General features: G+C 40.3%; 2 protein-coding genes across 4 annotated transcripts; both read right to left on the bottom strand.

Annotated features, from left to right (window-relative positions):
- Positions 1 to 567: 567 nt before the first annotated feature.
- bpifcl (BPI fold containing family C, like) lies at positions 568 to 14,579 on the bottom strand. Of its 2 annotated transcripts, none has more exons than XM_001342726.7 (18): positions 12,619 to 14,579; positions 12,452 to 12,516; positions 11,985 to 12,093; positions 11,255 to 11,349; positions 9,527 to 9,638; positions 8,990 to 9,118; positions 6,377 to 6,529; positions 6,243 to 6,306; positions 6,102 to 6,162; positions 5,798 to 5,889; positions 5,071 to 5,247; positions 3,737 to 3,796; positions 2,971 to 3,138; positions 2,491 to 2,558; positions 1,585 to 1,627; positions 1,442 to 1,505; positions 1,182 to 1,258; positions 568 to 1,073 (listed from the first exon to the last, which is right to left on the bottom strand). In XM_001342726.7, the coding sequence occupies exons 1-18, from the start codon at positions 12,663 to 12,665 to the stop codon at positions 1,017 to 1,019; spliced, it is 1,641 nt and encodes a 546-aa protein (XP_001342762.3). In that variant the 5' UTR covers positions 12,666 to 14,579; the 3' UTR covers positions 568 to 1,016. The 2 variants fall into 2 exon arrangements, with proteins under 2 accessions (XP_001342762.3, XP_073768480.1); XM_073912379.1 differs by having other exon boundaries at positions 12,467 to 12,516.
- On the bottom strand, positions 14,176 to 23,009 carry actr5 (actin related protein 5). Of its 2 annotated transcripts, none has more exons than XM_073911797.1 (9): positions 22,522 to 23,009; positions 21,612 to 22,378; positions 18,368 to 18,537; positions 17,491 to 17,708; positions 16,709 to 16,846; positions 16,412 to 16,507; positions 15,131 to 15,270; positions 14,904 to 15,036; positions 14,176 to 14,590 (listed from the first exon to the last, which is right to left on the bottom strand). In XM_073911797.1, the coding sequence occupies exons 2-9, from the start codon at positions 21,782 to 21,784 to the stop codon at positions 14,315 to 14,317; spliced, it is 1,344 nt and encodes a 447-aa protein (XP_073767898.1). In that variant the 5' UTR covers positions 21,785 to 22,378; positions 22,522 to 23,009; the 3' UTR covers positions 14,176 to 14,314.
- Positions 23,010 to 23,451: the final 442 nt, after the last annotated feature.

The following is a 23,451-nucleotide window of genomic DNA, read 5'->3' as shown; positions in this document are numbered from 1 at the left end:
CAGAATTATGAGCGCCCCTGTTTATTTTTTTTCCCAATTTCTGTTTAAAGGAGAGCAGATTTCTTCAACACATTTCTGCACATAGTAGTGTCAATAACTCATCTCTAATAGCTGATTTATTTTCTCTTCATCATGATGACTAATTAATATTAGACTAGATATTCTTCAAGACACTAGTGTTCAGCTTAAAGTCACACTTAAAGACTTTACTAGGGTAATTAGGGTAAAGTAAGGGTAATTAGGCAAGTCATTGTAATAATGATGGTTTGTTCTGTAGACTATTGAAAAAAATATATAGCTCAAAGGGGCTTATAATATTGACCTTAAAATGGTGTTTAAAAAATTAAAAGCTGCTTTTATTCTAGCCAAAATAAAACAAATAAGACTTTCTCCAGAAGAAAAAATATTATCGGACATACTGTGAACATTTCCTGAATCTGTTCAACATCATTTGGGAAATATTTAGAAAAAGAAAAGAAAATTTAAAAAGGGGGCGAATAATTCTGACTTCAACTGTACTTTACTACAGCCAATCAGCTCACACTACAAAAAAACAAGCCACGCCCACTGTTTACTCATTTAATTAATTGATAATTAAAGAATTGATAACATTCATATGGTACCCAGCTTTACTCACTGGAATGGAGAATTACAGCCAGTCGTCCCTAGGTAATTTGGAGATGTGTCAGGTAACAGTAAGAGATGAGATGGGGGAGACTGATGAAAGTGCAAGGCAGAAAGTGAAACAAAACAAAGCCGTGTGCTCAAAACAAGAGACAACCACATACAGCCAATGACAGCAGTTCATTCATTTTCCCTTGGTTCATCAGCGGAACCATCCGCCAACTATTCCAGCGTATTTTTTAGGCAGTGGATGCCCTTCCTGCAGCAACCCAGCACTGGGAAACGTATAAGCAGTTTGTTCACACAAAACATGACAACACAAAAGCAGTTGGCTGTATAATGAACAGCAGAGTTCTGTCGAGCGCCTGTGGTTTGTGTTGACATGTGAGCCGTTATGGAGCATTCAGCCCATCAGGGAGTCTGATGTCGGTAAAAATGACCACAAAGCCCTGAAATAAAGGGATCGAATTAACACTGATATTGTGCTGCTTTCCAACAAGTTTCTAACATTAACAAAAACATCATTAAATACATGAACATTCATTTAAAATACTCACGTTTTTGATGAGCAGTTGAGAGTTACTCAAGCTAAATCCCTGCAGCGTGGGCAAGAGAAAGCCGGACCTCAGACGAGCTGAGACAAGATAATCACAAAGAGTTAACCTTCAGATAACCTCCAGATTTCCCCTAAAATAATTCATAAATAAATACATAACTATAGTTTTCGAAATTTGCTTTACTCAGTTGCAAAGGAATTTACAAAATGATGAATAATTGAAATAATGGAAAGGGTTTATAAAAAATTAGAAGTGCTCACCGTTTAGCTTTGGCAGGATAATGGTGTTGACGGCGATCACTAACACTTGCCTAATTGTGTCAGTCTGCACATATTGAAGAATTGAGAAATCATTAGTGATGATGAACGCTTGATATGAATAATAACAGCTTATTAAATCTCACCTTGAAATCTCCAATCTCAGATGATCCCACAGTCAGTGTTATACTTGGAGCAGCATTTATGAGAAACGCAGAGGAAGAGTTTCATTAATCTACCACCTTTTTTTCTTGGGGTTACTACAGTGAAAAGGCTCTGTCTGTCAGATAACCATTCTCTGTCTGTGCTTTGGCCTGCTGTTTACTCACATGGGAAATACATTACAGCTGAAGTCTATGGCAAGCCTTAACAAGGACAGCTGTACAAGTGTGTGTTTCAGCTTAAAGACGCAGTGAGTAATATTCTCCACTAGAGGGTGTATATTCACAACAAACAAAGGTGTATTTTGATGACTGTGAGAATCATGGAAGTTTGTCCTATACAGGACTCCTGCGGAAATCATGTTGATGATGAGTGAAGTATTCAACACTTATTATCATGGTAGTCTGATGCAGAGTAAAGCGCGTAGCACAATGAAGTCTGAAATATTCGTTTTTAAATCCCAAATTGCAGATTAATGAATCCAATGCAAAATAATTGGCAAAACAATATAAAATGGAGTCTTGGAGTAATGAAGATGAATCGAATCCAATAACTTTTATTATTATAATTTTTTTTTTTTTATGATGGACAAAGGTTTCGGAGGCAGTATCTCAATACAATTGACGCAATGTGAGGTGAAATTTATTATTTTAAAAATTACAGATGAAAAATTTGTATTCAGTGTGCAATAACCTTTAGACTGAAAGAAGAGAAACAAGAGAAACGCTGAAGACAACCGTGATGCAGCACTAAAGCAGTAAAGCTTTATTTTGCCACAGTCCAGCACTTCTGGTTCTTCAGCTCGTGATCACATGGAAAAGAAGCAGCGCTGTTTTATCAGTCCTTAAAATTATTTTTTTAGGTGTGAACTTTAAATAAACAATACTCACTTGTTCACTTTGAAAGCTCCGGTCAGTTTTTGATTGCTAATCTGAGCGATTCCGCTGAATCTGCTGTCCTGCAGGGGGAGTGAGAGAGCAACACCGCTGGTCAGCAGCTATCTATTGTTTATTAATAATAATAACAACAATAATAATACAAGTATTTCATATAGTGCCTTTAAAGTCTCAAAGCGTTTTACATACAAATCAAGACAACATAGATAAAGGATACCACAATGATGAAAACTGATAACAGAAGACAGATTTATTTAAAGCAGGGGTGTCAAACGCAGCTCTGCACTGTTTAGTTCCAACCCAACTTTAAGTTCAGCAAACTTCAAACAAGCCTGAAGGACTCCATTAGTTTGATCGGCTGTGTTTGATTAGGGCTGGAACTAAACTGTTCAGAGCTGCGGCCCTCCAGGAACTGTCTATCTTTGTAGCTTGTTAACGGGTGTTTTCTCTCTGAAAGTTCCTTTGTTTTCTCACCACATTCAGTGTGAAAAGAGGCACCAGAGCGTCGTCAGCTTTAACAGCGGAGAACTTTGCTGCCATCTTCACATGAATGTTCATGAGGCCTGAAGTGAAGGAGAACAGCGGCATGTCGCTGGCGTATAACAGCACCTGCATCTTCATGTCGGGGTATAATGTGCGCAGCTGACCAGGGAAAAAGCACAGCACTCATCAGCATGAACACTTCACAATTACATCAGTATTTGCAAACATCTGGGAATATATTCTATGCACTTCATATTTATACATTACGGGATCTTTATCTGTCCTCCAACAACTTTTAACCTTGAAGTGTGTGTTCTGCACATGTGTAATAGTCTGCAGTGCTATACTGTGTGTGTGTGTTGTATATTACGCTACAGAAACCTTTACACATTTCCTGTATTTCACACACTTATTTCTCTACATATTACTTCTTAAACATTATATTATTACTAAAATGTCAATTAAAGTCACTTCATTAAACTGTAGAGTTGAATTTACAACATCAGAAGTGGACAGAGCAGAGATCAACATCCCATAATGCAGTTCACCTACACTAATAAATCCAAAACACAGAGACTAAATGCAGAAGAGTTTTACTTGTCTATAATTTAGTGAATGAGCATGAAATAAGCAGCATAATCAGCAGCTTTCCTTCAAGTGGCTCTTTACCTTCACATAATGCATGTATAATCCTTTACACACAGCACTCTATCTGTTATTCTCTACATACATCCCCAACATGCACACACACACTGACCTGTGGGATGAAGACCCCAAACTGACTGGTGTTCAGATGCAGCGGGGAACCCTTTGGTATCTTTGACATATAAAATGAGATGAATGAGTGATTAATGCACGTCTGCAGTGTTCAGTTTCACACAGTTCCTCATAGACAGGGGTGCACAATGCTTGTTTGGTCTGGTTTTCATATCTGGAGATGTTGCTCAGTCCTCAGCTATCCTGCATGCTCTCATATTCATATATGAACACTCATTTTTGCATTATTTAAAAATACATACATTTGAAGTCAGAAGTATTCGCCCCCTTTGAATTTCTTTTTCTCTTTTAAATATTTCCCAAATGATGTTGAACAGATTGAGGAAATGTTCACAGTATGTCTGATAATATTTGTTCTTCTGGAGAAAGTCTTATTTGTTTCATTTCGGCTAGAATAAAAGCAGTTTTTAATTTTTTTGAGAACCATTTTAAGGTCAATATTATTCGCCCCTTTAAGCTATATATTTTTCTGATAGTCTCCAGAACAAACCACTGTTATACAATGACTTGCCTAATTACCCTAACTTTACCCTGATTACCCTAGTGAAGCCTTTACATGTCACTGTAAGCTGAACACTAGTGTCTTGAAGAATATCTAGTCTAATATTATGTGCCATCATCAAGATATCTTTAAGAGTTAATATAGTTGTGCACTGTATTAAGGGCACTTAGATGTGCTGATCAGCTCTTTTGGCTGTTCCTCAAACAAATTTAAAACCTTGTGCTTTTGCAATGGTTGCCCCAAAACTTTGGATTAACGTTCTTCTCCATGTTAGGCAGGCTAAAACCCTGTCTGTTTTTAAATCTAGTCTTAAAACCCACTACTCTTTGGCTTTTATTACCATAATATGATTGTTTGATTTGTCTTTTAGTTTAAATAGTGTGTGCTTGTACAGCACTTTGGTAAACACTTGACTATACATATATGAATGAATGAGATATATTTCTATATTTATCTTTGAAATTTAAACATGAACTTGTATTTTAAACTCAGGACTCCTGCTCGCAGCTGCAATCCCATACCTTCAAAACAGACACCAAGAAAGTGCAACACCAAACAACTTCCCTGCACAAAGGATCATGGGAGCCTGCAGTGTCCATCAGTTGTACCCTTCAGAATTTAGTGTTGAACTCTTCAATTTGGGCACTTAAAAATGGAGGGTGATAAGTTTCGTTTAGAGCGCACTGTTTATTTTAATCCCACGTGTGCATCTGTGTACCAGTTATGTGCACTCCTGCATATACACACATTAGTAAAGATTACTGCTGTTGTGTGTCCTAATGTTTTTAAAGGGAGCAGCTTGTTGTCCTCACCATGTCGTCTGTGATGTTGGTTTGAAGAGCCCCAGATCTGAGATACGCAAACGCTGCTGAGTTGACCGTGAACTGGGATGCAGCCAGTGTAAGCATGTGCTTGTCTGAATACTGAAGGTCAAACGCACGGGCGGAGAATGGAGGTTCAGATGGAGAACGCCTGCTGTAAAACTCAGCCTGTCGACAGAAGAGCAAGCAACATCAGTCATATTCTTTGAATTCTCTCTTCATTCATTAATTTTCCTTCAGCTTAGTCCCTTTATTCATCAGTGATCGCCACAGCAGAATGAACCACCAATTATTCCATATGTGTTACACAGTGGACGCCCTTCCAGCTCCAACTCAGCACTGGCAAACACCCATACACACTCATTTACACACACACTCATACAATACAGTCTGTTTAGTTGATCAGTTCCCCTATAGCGCATGTGTTTGGACTGTCGGGGAAACCAGAGCACCTGGAGGAAACCCACGCCAACACGGGGAGAACATGCAAACTCCACACAGAAACACCAACTGACCCAGCCGAGACTCAAACCAGAGACCTTTATGCTGTGAGGCAATTGTGCTGCCCACTGTGCCACTGTGTTGCCCAAACCCCCCCTATACAAATCAATGAATCTACCTGTATACTAAATATGCAGAGAAAAAATCTAACCTAATAATAGCTGGATTCATTTGATACACGAGAATAAAAGATAATGACTATTAAAGACGTCCTCACCTTAACCTCTAATCGGCAGCTCTGATCGGTCACGGCCGGGGCGGAGGTTAGGGGAGCACTCAGATAAACATACTTATCCACGGGTATGTTCACTAAACACACACACACACACACACACACACACACACACACACACACACACACACACACACACACACACACACACACACACACACACACACACACACACACACATTAAGGCATGATTATGCCAAACACTACTCTATACAATGCTTTATAAAACATTTTAAAACAAACAGTCTTCATTGTGCTAAATACACAATGCCGTGTCTGTGTTCATCACCGGTTCGTTCCTGCAGAATTGTCTCCATGTTAGTGACTGCTTGTTGGATTGCTGGACAGATCTATAAGAAAGACAATATGAGGTGTTTGAGAAGCAGCAGATATACAGTGACAGTGATGGACTGTTGAAGACTACACCAACCTTCTGGCGTATCATGTCTGAGGCTTTTCCACTGAAATAATCTTCAAACAGCTGATAGAAGAAGCTGCAGAAGAGCACAGTGATTATGATGGCATCAGTCACTGGCGTCTCTCACCTTACGCTCTGTTCTTTACCTTGTTCCTCCGTGAAACTGAATGTAGACATTTCCTACATCATTACTGCAGGATTCGCTGCTGATGGAGAGGTGACCGTCTTTATCCCCGACCCCCAGGACCACACGGATGTATATATTGTAGACCTCCACATCAAACGAGCCGCTGTCTGTGCTGCAGTCAGAGAACAGGCATGAGCATTACTCATAAACACATTCATTTTAGCTTTATACGTTCATTCAGATATTAAAGTGAGGACTCTCTGTGCTCATAAAGTATTGTGTGTATGGCTTCACCACTGTCTGCTCTCCACCAATCACAGTGTGTGGTCGGCACAGATTGGCTGGTAACGGGGAGCTAAAGATGGCAAAGGCTGTTTCTAGATACCCAGAATGCTGGTCACTGAATGATGTTCACATGACACAAAACCAACCCCAGGCTCATTCTGAAAGCGTAGTCCCGTGGATGTTTCTGGAGGCCGCGAATTACATCCCAGGAGGTACGTATTTTGGCAGTTTTTGTTTTCGCGAATCCACGAGAGGGCGCTGTGTGTGCTTTTTCATATCTCTAATTTCTCTCCCAAGTGCCGTTCGTGCCCGCGCTGTTCTCGTGTAAACCCACCAGAGGCTGCTGTCGACTGTCTGTCTGACTGACTGACTGGCTGACCATCCAATCGACTGACCCCCCCTCCTCCTTCCATAAACCCAGTACTTAATTAGTGAATTGTGAGTTCCCGAAACAGACCGGGGTAATGGATCTGGCATGTTACCCGCAGATTGAAGGTTGGGGAATTGCGAAGAAAGTGAAAGTGATCAGCGGACAGGGGAGGAGGGCGGTTGAGGAGGGGGACAAGTAAAATGAGGTGTCAGATCAGATTTCAGAAGTGCCGTATCTGAATCCGGCGTGTTCCGGCACAAATTATGCCCTGCATAAACCCAACCCATTTTATTGATTGACCTGCCAACCCACTTACTTCCCTAAAGCCAATCAACAATTTACAAAAGCCGTCCAGAAAAAGAAAAAGCCCTCGTCTGATGTTTACCACGTTTTCGGATTTCACCACATTCTCACCCTGTTATTCACTCGTTCATTTTATTTTGTGGATTCTGTTTTTGCCTTACCTGATTTCTAGAACCGATCTTCCCCGGAATCAAACCCGGTCGTCATCATTGTGGTCAACACTTCTCTGCATCTCAAGTCCACCGACGTACACAATGAGCTAACTGGACAAACTGGTTGCGGTGGTAAAGCCCTCCACACGGAGGTAAGCGGTCAGCTGGAGAGCGCGAGACACAGAACAGCGTCATACCGCCCCCTAGTGTTCGTTCAAAAAATGAGATGCAACCATACAAACATCCAGCTACGTAATTCGCGGTCTCCAGAAATGTTCACGGGACTACATTTTCAGAATGAGCCTGTGTTGCACAAAACACAGCATACAGTTTTTTTTTTATTATTATTAAGGGAAAACAAAACACAAATCTGCAGAGCGCTGTGGGGGAAAGTGCTTGTTAAAACACACCTGTGGTTTATCACACCTGAGTTCAGTTTCTCTAGCCACACCTGTTCGCAATCAAGAAATCAGGATTAATCTATTAAAAAAGACCAGCCTGACAAAGTGAAGTAGACCAAAAGAGCCTCAAAAACTAGACATCATGCCAAGATACAAAGAAATTCAAAAACAAATGAGAAAAAGAAAATAATTGAGATCCATCAGCCTGGAAAAGGTGGTAAAGTCATTGCTAAAGCTCCGGGACTGCAGCGACCCACAGTCACAGCCATTATCTACACAGAGACATGGAACAGTGGAGAACTGTAGAATCACCACAACAGATTATTCACTATAGTTGTTGTGTTACCATAGCAACTGTAGAATCACCACAACAGATTATTCACTATAGTTGTTGTGTTACCATAGCAACTGTAGAATCACCACAACAGATTATTCACTATAGTCGTTGTGTTACCATAGCAACTGTAGAATCACCACAACAGATCAATTACTATAGTCGTTGTGTTACCATAGCAACTGTAGAATCACCACAACAGATTATTCACTATAGTCGTTGTGTTACCATAGCAACTGTAGAATCACCACAACAGATTATTCACTATAGTTGTTGTGTTACCATAGCAACTGTAGAATCACCACAACAGATTATTCACTATAGTCGTTGTGTTACCATAGCAACTGTAGAATCACCACAACAGATCAATTACTATAGTTGTTGTGTTACCATAGCAACTGTAGAATCACCACAACAGATTATTCACTATAGTCGTTGTGTTACCATAGCAACTGTAGAATCACCACAACAGATTAATTACTATAGTTGTTGTGTTACCATAGCAACTGTAGAATCACCACAACAGATTATTCACTATAGTCGTTGTGTTACCATAGCAACTGTAGAATCACCACAACAGATTATTCACTATAGTCGTTGTGTTACCATAGCAACTGTAGAGTCACATATTCTATAGTTGCAGATATAACTATAGAAACAGGTTAATTCCAATCATAAACCAAGCACTATTGTATTTATATTGTACTACAGTATTGTTTACTCTATAAGAAAAGGTGTGGTAAAACAGACATGACTGTGATCTCCCATGATGCACTGGTGCACTTACATGATGCCGAACTTTGTTCTCCATCTGCCAGAAACAGCCAATGAGAGCTCACGGACCTCCAGATACAGTCCTGTTCCCTCCACAAACACCAGCGACGGCTCAGCTGTTTCGCACTGCACGACACGCATGCTGGAGACACACACACACACACACACACACACACACACTTTATCTGCAATGACTGAAACAAAAAACAAAACAGCATCCAAATAATAATTTAGACATCTGTTTGTGTGTGTGTGTGTGTGTGTGTGTGTCTCAAGCAGCGTCTAATAGTAATGAAGAATGAATTGTATTGTGTATAATTAGTTAAATGAAGCACTGATTGACATTCTCCCTTTGTACGTGTTATCAGAGGGGGGAAGCCCCGCCCACTAGTGCCCTCCTCTCCATCTCATTAGCATAAACAGCAGCCCTGAGTGAGAAGCAGCCGTCTGTCCATTAGCCATACTGGCTGAATACACAGAGCATTGTGTGTTTGGAATAAGAATGCATGCTAACTGAGCGAATGTTTCGTGTTGTTTGTGTTTTACTGACTGTGAGAGGACGTAGTTCACCCAGCCGATGCCAATGTCCACTTGATCATGGATGTCTGGGATTGCGGTGCTCTTCATTTTGCTTTGTATCCAGACAGGCATCATCTGAGACACTGAACACACACACAGAAATGGAAACACTTTACAATAACAGCACATAATGATGTAGATACCTGAAGCTATGTCAACTAAACACTACTTTATTAAGAACTACTGATGAGTGAAGTTCAAGTTTACTATAACACAGACAACAGATACAGTTGTTTTAAACACTTTCAACAGCGTTTTATGTAAATTCAAAAGGTTTTCTTTAAAATGATACCAATTTTTTAGCATTTACACCTCTGCATGTGGATTTGGGAAGCTTTTAAATTTAGGTTTGCAAAATCCAGGTGGAAACCCCAAAACAGCACTTAAGTTTGAGAGGTTCATCCTTCACCTGAACACTTCTGCTTCCTATGTTGTTGATTTAATGAGAATAAAAGATGTAAGATCACTCTTGTGGTTGTTTCACGTTTCTGAGGCAGAGGACTGAAGTGTTTATTTAACGTTTACATAATTCATTCATTTGTTCTTTGTTTTTCTTAAATTCTAAATTTTAGTTCACTTTATTTTCCTTCCCCAACCCTAGACAAAAAGGGGAAGAAGCGTAACACTGCAACAAGTAAAATGAGATTTAAAAAATCATTGGAGAAATATTTAATGGCACAATATTAATTGGATTGTTGATCTGGATGTTATGCATGAATTTTGGAGTTTTTTTTTTTTTTGGTCTTTGTTGTTATGGATTAGTGTAATTTTGTCTTGTGTTTGATGGACCCCAGGAAGAATATATCACTAACTTGGTAGTGGCTAATGGGAATCCTGATAACAAATACTTAAAAATAAACATAAAAAGAGCTGTAAATTTGGCCAAAGTGTACCGCTGAGTTTTTAAAAACAAAGCATTTTCCCAAAATATAAAGTTGAAGTCAGAATTATTAACCTTCTTTTGATTTTTTTTCCTTTTTAAAATATTTCCCAAATGATTTTTAACAGAGCGAGGAAATGTTCACAGTATGTCTGATAATATTTTTTCTTCTGGAGAAAGTCTGATTTGTTTTATTTCGGCTAGAATAAAAGCAGTTATTAATTATTTAAAAACCATTTTTGGGACAAAATTATTAACCCCTTTGAGGTAAATTTTTTCCTGTGTCTACAGAACACACCATCATTATTACAATAACTTGCTTAATTACACAAACCTGCCTAGTTCACCTTATAAACCTAGTTAAGCCTTTAAATGTCACTTTAAGCTGTATAGAAGTGACTTGAAGAATATCAAGTAAAATATTATGTACTGTCATCATGGCAAAGATAAAATAAATCAGTTATTAGAGATGAGTTTGTAAAACTATTATGCTTAGAAATGTGCTGAAACAATCTTCCCTACATTAAACAGAAATCAGGGGGGGGAAATAAACAGGGGCGCTAATAATTCTGACTTCAACTGTATGTCAAAATAAGATTTGTCACCAAAAATCATTCTGCTATCTGAAACAGAGAAAGTTGAGGCCAAATTAAGACTCAAAATCAGCCCAGAGTGGATGAAAATGACCCAACACCAAATACTCTAACATTTTTTCTAATGGTAAATCTCTTTGGCATCTTGAATCTAATGTAGTCTGCATAAAACAGACAGGATTAAAGCTAAACGTGTCCTCTAACTGAATAAATAAAGCAAACTTACAGTCTGTGAGAGCCTTCTCTGACAGAAGAGCTTTGAATGCTGGATTATCCGCACATGACTGCGTCAACATCAGGAGGAACATCAGCCTCTGCATCCTGCAAATTACAGCAGTAATGAACTAATGAACTTCATCTGCTTCTGTCTGAGCGTCTGACTGATGCTCACGCTGCATGTAGAGCTTATAATATCGGTGCACAATGCCTCCATTCAGCTCACTTCCTTAAATTATAGAGAAGTGATACCCACAGCAGCACACATCTGCTTATCTGAGGGCCTGCTCAGATGCATGTGTGTGTATATTTAGCTGTCTCATGTTTATCTTTGTCTTGCTTATCTTCTAAAGAGTGTGTTTTTGCTTTTTTAACAATGCTGGGAAGTAAATGTGTGGGGAACAGAGAACATTCACATCTCTGCACATTTAGATTTCTCAGTGTGTAAAAGCTTTGCATGTCAGAGAAACTCCTAGTCTTGACAACAAACCAAGCAAAAACTATAAGAAACTCTTTATTGCAGTGGATGCATTCAGAACAGAAGTATTGTAAAGGATATTTCGATATATTCAATAATGTTTCACATAGATGTGAATATACTGCACGTCTGTGTGGCGAGACGGCTCATTTAATCTATCCACTGGGAATATGACTTTCTCAGTGCCGATATATATGAACGCAGGTCTAGATTGAGTGTGTATACTGTTAAAGTGTGAATATCTGAAGCAGTAGAAGCATACCTGCAGACCTCCAGCACAGACTGCTGATTTACAGAAGAGTTTCTGTTCCAGTGTTTCCTCAAATGATGCTTCAAATGAACAGCAGCTGAGGGAGTATTCACTTCCTCATCTAAATATTAGTCAGATAATAATTAATAAGACCTATTGTGCTAAATCACTTAATGAACTGTGTTTATTATAATCAGACTTGATGCAGAAACACTTTGATTGACATTCTCCCTTTATACGTGTCATCAGAGGGGGAAAGCCCCGCCCACTAGTGCACATCTCTCCATCTCATTAGCATAAACAGCAGGCCTGAGTGAGAAGCAGCCGTCTGTCCATTAACCATTAGAGTGTTTGAGCTGCTGAAGATGATGTCAGCATAGACTAAGAGGATTATAGATGTGGAGTTCTAGATGAAGAAGCAACATAGACTGACAGAAGAATCAACACACACTCACACTGAAGCACACACACACACACACCTGACCAGCACTCACAGCACACACACTGCTGTTTCTCAGCTGTCCGTCTGTAGCTCCGCCCTCTTCTAAAAAGAACACAACCTCATTTACATTTAAAGCGACAGTCACCAAAATGTTATAGTAAACACACTCTGATGAGAGACACTGGCAAACAAAGTTGTTTTTACCGTTTGTTTGGTTCAGAAAGTTGTCGCTGGAGCTTCTGAAGACACATTTTGAGGATGTTTTTGGTCTTTTCTGGACGTCTGGAGGACGAGCAGCTCTCAGAATCCAGCTAAAATATCTTTATTTTTGTGTCTGAAGATTGGACCAACATGAGGCAGAGTAATAATAACAGCATGTTTAACCGACCTCTTAATTCAAGGATGAGGGACTCATAAAGATAAACAACAGAGTCTAAGACACTCGAAAAGCAAAAGCTGAATGAAGAACTTTTTCCACTTACCTTTCGAGTGCCTTTTACTGATGACTTTGTTAAGATGAACATAGTTTTGCTCAGTGTTTCTTTAGGTGAAATTGTCTTTCCTTTCGGGCGTTTTGTTTTAATGATCACCCCTGGACAAAAGGGTCTACCAAGCGATGCCAGTTAAAGGGTTGACTAATCTCCAACAGAAAAAGCTTATTATATGGATCAATTAAATGGTAATAATCTCCCCAATAATACAGTTTTTGTTTTAATTGAATAAACGCAGCCATGGTGAGCACACTGCAAAATAAGCAGATTGTTTGTTTTTGTCTTGTTTCTAGATCAAATATCAAGAAGCTTTTCCAGACAAGCAGGAAATATAGTCTTGTTTTAATAAGTGTGGTTTATTCATAAACTCATTTCGAGGATCACGTGCTTATAATCAACACGGCTGGCTCTTTGTTAGCTCCGTAATCAGCCCTATTAGATGATTACGGAAGCATTATAAATAACCTGAGTTTTTCACTCCTGTCATCTTCGTCTTGAAGCTCTCCCCCTTTCCACCCCTACATCCTCCCACTTTTTCTGATCGGGCGACACGGTGGCCCAGTGGCTAGCACTGTTGCCTCACAGCAAGAACACCGCCGGTCCAACCCATCGGGCCGGTTGGTGTTTCTGTGTGGGGTTTACATGTCCTCCCCGTGTTCGCGTGGGTTTTCCCCGGGTTCCCCGGTTTCCTCCCACCATCCAAAAACATAAACCATAGCCAATCGACTAAAACAAATTATCACCCAATACAACCTGAGTTTACACTTCTCACGGTGACAAGCAGGGGAGTTCTCGAGACCTACCTGAGCTCAAATTCCCCTCTCGCCCTTCTAACGGGAGGGAGCCCTGGGCTCGAGGATATTGCGAGCTCAGAGCTCTCCCCCGGGACAGCATGCCAAATACGCTTTATTGATTATCAGCTAAGTGTGAACTCTTGAAATATGTAAAAATGAAGTGAGATTTCCTTCAAAACAAGCTAAATAATCTGCCAATGGGCTAAGAGAAATAACCTCATGTCAACAGGAAAATCAAGACATTAGTGCTGTAATTGGCAGATTATTGAACATGTTTTCAAAATTAGTTAAAATAGTTTTTTCTTAAAACTACACAATATTTTTTGCTTATCTAGAAAATGCTTCTTGATTTAAGAATTTGTAGATATTTTGACTAGAAACAAGACACAATACTCTTAGAAAGCAAGCATGTGTTGCAGTGTAGAGACTTCCTTCATGAGTGTTTCACTTTGTCCAAAAGCACAATGAACGAGCCCTCAGTGTTTCACATGTTCTCTTCATTGTACATCAACTAAAACACATTAAATACACCATCTAAAGCTGTAAAAATAGAAATAAAGTCATTTGGCCGCTCAACATTTGGTGAGTAAAACACGTCAGCAGTATAAAAGCAGTTCAGCTCAGACTGACAGAAACGTCGCTCTGGTTTTGGACACTGCTGGCGTCCGGTTGGCTGGAGTCTGTGCTGTGTTTTCCTGTAAGTGTGTGTTTGGGTTTGCTGATCTTCATGGGTATGTAGATGTTGGAGGCGCAGTGTTCACTCAGATATTCTCCTCCCTTCTCCTCATAATCCTGACGGCTGATCCAGCCTGGAGCGTCAGCGGGGCTCCGGAGGGCCCAATCACAGGCCCCGAACCACGAGTCTAGAGCCGGCCGGCCCGCCACAGACACCTAAACACACACGCACACACACACACACACACACACACGCGCACACACACACACACACCATTTACAAACATTAGAAACATGTATTTGAGCTTACCTCATTGCATAACACTTCCTTACATCTGGCAGGTTTCAGATCAGAGACAACATATACACAGAACTGTGCAAAAGTCTTAGCCCCCAGCTACATGTGTTGCTTTTTCAGTGAGGGTATAATGACATTATATATGACTTCTCATTCTCTTTATTAAAATACGATAAAAAAAACAGCTTCAAGTCTTTCCTCCACTGTGGTCATCTCTGCAGTGATTCTGACCTTAAAGTGTGACTGGAAGGGTCTGATGGCCAGCAGCTCTCGCTCCACTCTTTCCTTCACTCCAGGATACTGCAGGTTTCCCCCAGTCAGAAACACATTCCTCACCAGCGCCTCCTGCTGCTCAGGGGAATATCTACACACACGCAGTTTTGTAAATAAGGACTTCTCATTTGTATATTGATTAATGGTTTGACAGCAGCACTAATGTTGATCCATTGATCACTCACTGCTCCAGAACAAACTGCAGCGTCTCCATCAGGCCCATCTGCTCCTCTCCAATCAGAGACGGCTGGAAAATAATCTCCGGCACCCGCAGACGCTCCGTGCCCACAAACAGCTGATGATACTCGGCCACGTTAAACATCGGCTGACAGAGAGAGAGAGTTTTGAGTTTATTGCCAAATCAGCTTCTGTATCATGGCCAAAAAAAATAAAAATAATAAATAAATAAATAAATAATAATAACAATAATAATAATAAAAACAATAATAATAATAATAAATTAAATAATAATAATAGATTGAATAATAATAATAAAAAATAATTATAAAAATAACAAATAATAATATTAATAATAAAAAAATAATAATAACAATAATAAAAATAATAATTAATTAAATAATAATAATAATATTAATTAATTGAATAATAATAATAATAAATAATTATAACAATAACAATAAATAATAACAATAATAATAATAATAACAACAATAATAATAATAAAAATAAATAATAATAATAATAAATAATAACAATAATAATAACAACAACAATAATAAATTGAATAAAACATATTTATAACAATAACAATAAAAAATAAATGATAATAATAATAATAATAATAACAATAATAATAATAATAATAATAATAATAACAATATTAAGGATAATGAGCTCCCCAATGGCGCAGTGGGTAGCACGTTCACCTGACAGCAAGAAGGTCGCTGGTTTGAGTCTCGGCTGGGTCAGTTGGTGTTTCTGTGTGGAGTTTGCATGTTCTCCCCGTGTTGGTGTGGGTTTCCTCCGGGTGCTCCGGTTTCCCCCACAGTCCAAACACATGCGCTATAGGGGAATTGATGATCTACATTGGCTGTAGTGTATGAGTGTGTGCGTGTGTGTGTGTATGCATGTTTCCCAGTGTTGGCTTGTGGCTGGAAGGGCATCCGCTACATAAAACAAATGCTGGAACAGTTAGCGGTTCATTCTGTTGCGGCGACCCTGGATAAATAAGGGACTAATCCGCAGGAATAATGAGTGAATCTTTGACAGTCAATTAAAGTGCACCTATAGTAGTGTGTGTGAGCAGTGTGTGAGTATCTCCAGCAGCCTTTAATGCCTAACATGAATGAATTGTGTTTGTTTTAATCAGACTTGATGCAGAAACACTGTGATTGACATTCTGCCTTTGTACGTGTCATCAGTGAAGGAAAGCCCCGCCCACTAGTGCCTATTTCAACCTCATTAGCATAAACATCCACAGCAATGAAGACGTCTTTAAATGTTACCTGCGCTGTGCTGCTGGGTTTTCCAGGCTCTTCGTTCTCATTTAGTTCTGCTTCCAGCTCGTTTCCTTCATCTGCCGACGGCTCCACTTCTGCAGTCTGATTCAACAAGACCACCGTCAGCTTTATCATTCAATCTACATGTTCCTTGAACATCACGATTTAACAATTATTAACACTGTTAACACACACACACACAAACACACACACACACACACACACACACACACACACACACACACACACACAGTTATTAGAGCAGAAGAGTTGAGTAAAGTGTGTTTGGGAGATTTGCCAAACCTCAGCTCTCAGTAAGCGGTGCTGCTGGAGGCTCAGGCTGAGCTTGTGTATGTATGACTGCAGCTCCTCCGCCGAGTCCATGTTCAGCTCCACCAGACTCCTGTGGAAGAGCTCCAGAGCCCCGTCCTCCAGCAGCTCCTGACAGGACAAAACAGCAGCATTAAAGCCTGTGAATATGTATTTGATGTAATCTCAGCTGAACATGAAGAAAGGGCGGGGCATAGAGTAGCTCCTCCCCTTTTTAAAAACAGCCAATAGTGTTGTTTTTCTCAAAGTGGTTCAGCTTAAGTGCGTCAAATATTCAGCCAATGAGGCGAAGAGGGCAGGGCATGTTAGACACTAGCAAGCATTTGATTGGTTAGAAAGTTGATGAGAAACTGAAGTATGAGGAGACGTGAATAAAACTGTCGATCCACTTAAATGGACGAGACAAACTTTACATGTTTATATATATATATATATATATCAGCGTTATATCTCATAAAAAAGAATTTTGTAACATCCTAAAAACTAATAATACTGATAATGACATCTAAAAATGTTATTTTAATTTCATGAGACCATTAAAAAAACTTGATCCAGATACAACCATACCGACAATCACAGCAGAACCTCCCTCGATAAAACCATGACTTGTGTTCAGTAAAATATGCAGCAGTAGACGCTCATGATGACATTTAAGCCACTGAAACTGCTTTGACACCTGGAGATTTCTGTTCATCTTTCAGATAAATAAGGAGAAACAGTGGTAATAAGAGCGTGTTGGTCAGTGTCTGGTGTACCTGCACGGCCAGCAGTGTGTCCAGGCGCTTCTGGTCCTCCAGGATCCTCTCTTCTCTGCGCCGGCTGTTGATCTCCTGTATGCGTCTGAGCTGCTGCGCTCGTCTCTCGCTGCGCTCCTCTGCGCTCACACTCACTCCAGCCGAGCGGCCCGAGAACGGCAGCTGGACGCGGTGCACTTCGCTCTCGTAGAACTCCGGACTGCGCCACTTCTCCAGCTCTGTCCCACAAACAGCAAAGCGTTCAACTCGGGAATACGTCTGAGGCTCAGACACACTCTCTCAGTTTACATTCATCACACACACAATGCAGCACGTAACAGTGTGATGCACGAGTGTGCTCCATGCAGGCGAGTGGCCTTGACAGCCACCTGTAGGACACACTCCCCCTGACTTAATACACCAGGCACTGTGTTTGAAACACTTCTATGCTTCACATGTTTGTCTCGACAGCACCTCCTATCATTTACAGCTCTTCATTTTCACACTGAAAGCTGATTTGAAACATTAATTAATGCAAAAAGCACTACACAAATAACCTTGAGCTGAACTGACATCTGTAAATGTGCAAAGGTGACATTGCATGCTCATTTCACACAGGCTGATCCGACTCTTTAGGGTCTCACTGAAAAGTCTACAACTTACTTTGCTTAAAATTGTTCGTGTAAATAAACACATTTGCATATTATTACTGAGACAAATATAAAATCAAAATAGATGCATACATATACACATTTACATATGTAAATAAATAGGTTGTAAGATTAAGGTTGTAAGGGCTTAAAATTCTGAAGAAATTTGTGTATTTCCAATCTCGAGATTCAGCTTATTATAGTATATAAATGCAGGTGTGTGTGTGTGTGTGTGTGTGTGTGTGTACCGTTGTGATAGTCGACAGCGATGTAGCTGTGCTGGTGCAGGAGCTCCTCCATGCGGCTCAGGGTGATGGAGGCCTGGTTTGCAGGATATTTGAGCTGCAGAAGTCTCTGGTAATACGCCGCTGCCTGACCTCCACCCAGATTCACCCGCTTACAATTCACAGCATCCAGCCTGCACTCAAGAACAACAGCCTGTATTAAATAGCTGAGAGATTATTGTGTTAGAGCAAGGCATGAGAAAAGTCACCAGTATCAAACACATGCCAGATATTGATGATCTTCCTTCTTGAATTCATGTGATGGAAATGTTTTATTATCATGTTCAGTGCAATTGGAGAAAGAACAAAACTACTTACAAACTAAGCCTCAAGTGTGTGACTATGTTCAAGCTTAAGCAAAAATGCTTTTCTTACTTAGAGTTTTTCTGTTGCTTCTAATTCAAACATCTAAAAACTCTTAAATCAAGAAGCATTTTCTAGATGAGCAGAGAATATCTGCCTTGTTTTCAAAATGAAGAGAGTTTTTCCCTAAACCCAGCTGTAACCCAGCGGCACTGATCTGAATAAAATGATAGGCACGCTTCATTCTGATGTCTTTGCTGTTTATTTGTTTCTCTCTTTCTCTCTTTGCAGTAGACACCGTGAAAACTACAAGAAATAGAACATATAATATTAAAAATATGAATTTCTCAGTGTCTTTTTCACAGTCTCTCACTTAAATATCCACTGATATGCATATGAACATGTGCCACAACTATGAATCCAGTAACATCAGTCTTTACACAAACATTCATTCATTTTCTTGTCAGCTTAGTCCCTTTATCTGGGGTCGTCACAGCGGAATGAACCGCCAATTTATCCAGCAAGTTTTTACACAGCGGATGCCCTTCCAGCCGCAACTTATCTCTGGGAAACATCCACACACACATTCACACACACACACAGTCATGCACTATGGACAATTTTAGCCTAGTCAATTCAGCTGCAGCGCATGTCTTTGGACTTGTGGGAGAGACCTGAGCACCGGGAGGAAACCCACGCGAAGGCAGGAAGAACATGCAAACTCCACACAGAAACGTCAACTGAGTTGGGGTTCGAACCAGCGACCTTCTTGCTGTAAGGCGACAGCACTACCTACTGCGCCACTGCCTCGCCTACAACATCCATTGATTCATTTTCTTGTCGGCTTAGTCCCTTTGTTAATCCAGGGTTGCACAGCGGAATGAACCGCCAACTTATCCAGCAAGTTTTTACACAGCAGATGCCCTTCCAGCCGCAACTTATCTCTGGGAAACATCCACACACACATTCACACACACACTTATACACTCCATACAATTTAGCCTACCCAATTCACCTGTACCACATGTGTTTGGACTGTGGAAGAAACCCATGCGAATGCAGGGAGAACATGCAAACTCCACACAGAAACGCCTGAAAAGCGACCTTCTTGCTGTGAGGCGAACGTGCTACCCACTGCGCCACCCCCTACACACAACATCATTCATGTAAACTAGGTAGTTACCAACAATTTTAAGGGTGCATATGCTCTACTTTGCATAATATTGCATATGAGTTTATAATATAAATTAACATACAAACTATAACAAATTAATTTGAGTTTATAATAAAAACACAAATATACACAACTTATGAGAAATACGTGTCCTTCACATTTACACCAGCTATATGATCTAGTTTCCCCTAATACGTTTATTTGGCTTGTTTTTATGAAAAACTCATTATTTCTGAAAACAACACTATTTTTTTAACTGGTCTAGAAAATGCTTTTTGATTTAAGATTTTTTTTTTTTTGGACTAGAAGCAAGACAAAAAAAAATCAAAGTTAAAATAAGTTTTTTTGCATTGTGCTGCAACCTTACCCTGCGAAACACTCAAATAAAATGCTGTATACAAACACTTACATTCAATACATTTTCCTTTCATGCAAACCTTTACTGATATATTCATGGTTCTACTCAAAGTCATTGTATAAACATGGGATGGAATATAAAGATGTAAATGATGGATGTAATGAACACTTTTAATGAAAGACATTTCAGGAAGCTGTTCAATCAGTCACAGCCCACTGCAGTCACATTACCTATTTGAGCTTGAGATCAAATGGACAATCGAAAAGGAGACTTGTAACAATGAATGTTCATTTACAGTCTGAGGCGTTTAATGAGACTTGGAGAAAACATGTAGAATATATTCATCCATTAAAGCCAGACTCAATATACAATGTACAATAGAAAGATGTGCATTTTATTTAATGTATTATAAGAGAAAACACATAAGCACACAGTATGCAAGAACTAGCTACATGAAATATTCAAACACTGTAGGTGCTATACTGGGTGCCACAATATGGGTTAAAAAACTATATACACAGTCAACAAATTTGCATTATCTGCTTTTGTTTTGATTGCATTGTTAGAAAATAGAAATCATTTTTTATTATTTTTGTCTCTTTTTTTTTTTTAATCAAACAATTGTTTGCATTGGTCCTGTAAGGGTCGTTTATTAACTGAACGTCTACTGTTGTGTGTGAGTGCTGTGCATACTAATTAGCATTTTTGCAGAAGTAAATAAACGCTGGTCCAAAATTAGATTCAGCTCTGCAGAAACTTCCTGACTAAAGAAAGGTGTTAAAACTGAACACAGAGCACAAAATGTGTTATGCTTTTAATGTTGTGCAGAGAATTCATAGGAAAAGAGGAAGTATGTCTGGGGTGCGGCCAATGGAGGACTGAACAATGACTGACAAATGACGAATTTCATTAAACTCCACCTGCTCATATCAGCGGCCTATATAAGTTGAAGTCAGGAAAAGAAAGTCCTTAAACTAACTTTTACATTGCATTGAGGAAAACAGAATTCTGAGAATCCAATTATTCATTTATATCCAATAAATTGTTAAGATTTCTGACATTGAAGAAAAACCTCTCCTGCCCTTTTTTCTTGAACATGCATGGAATTGATTGAGAATTCCACAATATACAACAGCTTTTTTTTGTTTGTTTTTTCCTATGACGTCTTTTATTCGAATCCTCACTGTATTTATGCATGAAATGTTCTACAGCTTCTGGATTCCTGTGATTGGTTTGTTTTCTGTATCTAATGTGGAAACCCTATGTGCCATACACCTGTACAAACTGTATTAAAAAGAATAGGCTTCTTCTGAAAGTGCTGTGTAAATCGGAAGAGCTCTTATTGTGCGCGTGTGAAAGAGTGTTAGTGGTACCTGCCGTTAATGACGGGCAGCACATGTGAGCAGTGATGGCCAGAGGACAGCACCAGGGCTGTAGAGGGCGCTCCTGCATCTGCTGTGCTGTTCTGATGGAGGCTGAACAGGCTGTCCACACCGTAGGCCACCCGCGGGACCCCGTAACACTCAAACAGCAGCTCCGACATCATCTGTCTGCACTGCAGCGGGTTACAGGCCGGCTCCGTCACCACCAGAGGGTGCTCCACACGACCCTGAGGACACAGAGGGATTTACACCGGGGATTCACACTAGTGCTGTCAAAATGCACCTCTTTCACATTTCTGTGTTTCTCAGTAGTGAAGGGGTCACAGTTGGTAAACTCAGAGCGCATTACAATCTTATTTGCTGAAATAATGACAGAAAAGCTCCAGGATGGTGTTATCAAAACTTTCAGAAAGAGGAAACCACTAGTGTGAGACTGATAACGGCAGCCGGAGGAGAGAATCATGGCAGATTTACTGTCCTGACCCCCATACACACTGCATCACACACACACACACTCATTCGGCTTTTTGTAATTTGACGCAAATATGATATAATACAGACATAAATATAAATAAATGTACAAAAGTATTTTTAAAACATATGTAAATATTAAAATCTTTAAAGGATTTAAGATGCTGATGACCATCCGGTAAACACAGTAGGAGTCTTATGAAAAGGGTCCAAGAACAGCAAATGAGCTGAAGGGGGCGGGGCGGAGCATTTGATGAGAAGCTGAAGTATGAGGTGACGTCACAAAACTGTTGATGCATTTCTGTGGAAGTGACCAACAGCAAGTTTCGGATGTTTATATCAGGTTTATATCTTCTAAACGCACATTTTGTAACACGCTGGCTTACAGATATCCTTTACAGCAAACAGACTGAAAGTAACATCTAAAAACTTTATTTCAGTTTAACGGGTCCTTTAAATAAAGTACTGCGAGGTGGACAGCCTGCACATCTCCCCCTCCTCCTCACCTGTGTATTTATCCCGAGGTGCATGAAGATGTAGTCGAAGACGAGCTCCTGGATGTCGAAGTTGACCACCGTGTCTCGGTCGAAGGCGCTCTTGAGTGTCCAGCGCAGCGGCTCCGGGTTGGGGATGTCGTTCCCCACCTGCGCTCCACCGCGGGCGGCTCCTCTGCTGCGAGCGGCCGCCGGGCGAAACACCAGCCGCGGGTTGTCGAGCTCCGGGGCTCCGCTGCTCCAGCCCGCGCGGCACTGAAACGAGCCGTTATCCACCACCACCGGCACCGGTCCCGGAGACACACACCGACTGTCCAGCTCGAACACCGGATCCGGTGAGCACCGGTAATCCTCGAACGAGTAAACCGTGCGGTTACTACTCATGTTGGACAGCACACAAGTGATGAGCTGCGACTTCTTCTGCACACTGAGCACTGTTTGTGTTTTATTTTTGGTTTAATCTCAGCACTGCCACCTGCCGGCACGAATACGAACCAATATAGGGATATTGACACAACAACATTCATTCATTCATTCATTCATTCATTTATTCATTTATTCATTCATTAATTTATTTTCAGTCCCTTTATAAACCCAGGTTCGCCACAGCAGAATGAACCGCCAACTTATCCAGCACATTTTACGCAGCAAATGTCCTTCCAGCCACAACCTAACATTCACACACACACTCCGGACAATTTAGCCTACCCAATTCCCCTGAACCGCATGTGTTTGGACTGTGGGGGAAACCGGAGCACCCAGAGGAAACCCACGCCAACGCATGGAGAGCATGCAAAGTCCACACAGAAATGCAACTGGGCCGAGATTCGAACCAGGAACCCAGCAACCTTCTTGCTGTGAGGCGA

The sequence above is a fragment of the Danio rerio genome, chromosome 9 (assembly GCF_049306965.1).
Source record: "Danio rerio strain Tuebingen ecotype United States chromosome 9, GRCz12tu, whole genome shotgun sequence".
Taxonomy (NCBI): Eukaryota; Metazoa; Chordata; class Actinopteri; order Cypriniformes; family Danionidae; genus Danio; species Danio rerio.
Note: the sequence above shows the minus strand (reverse complement) of the source record. Positions and strands in the feature narration are given on the sequence as shown.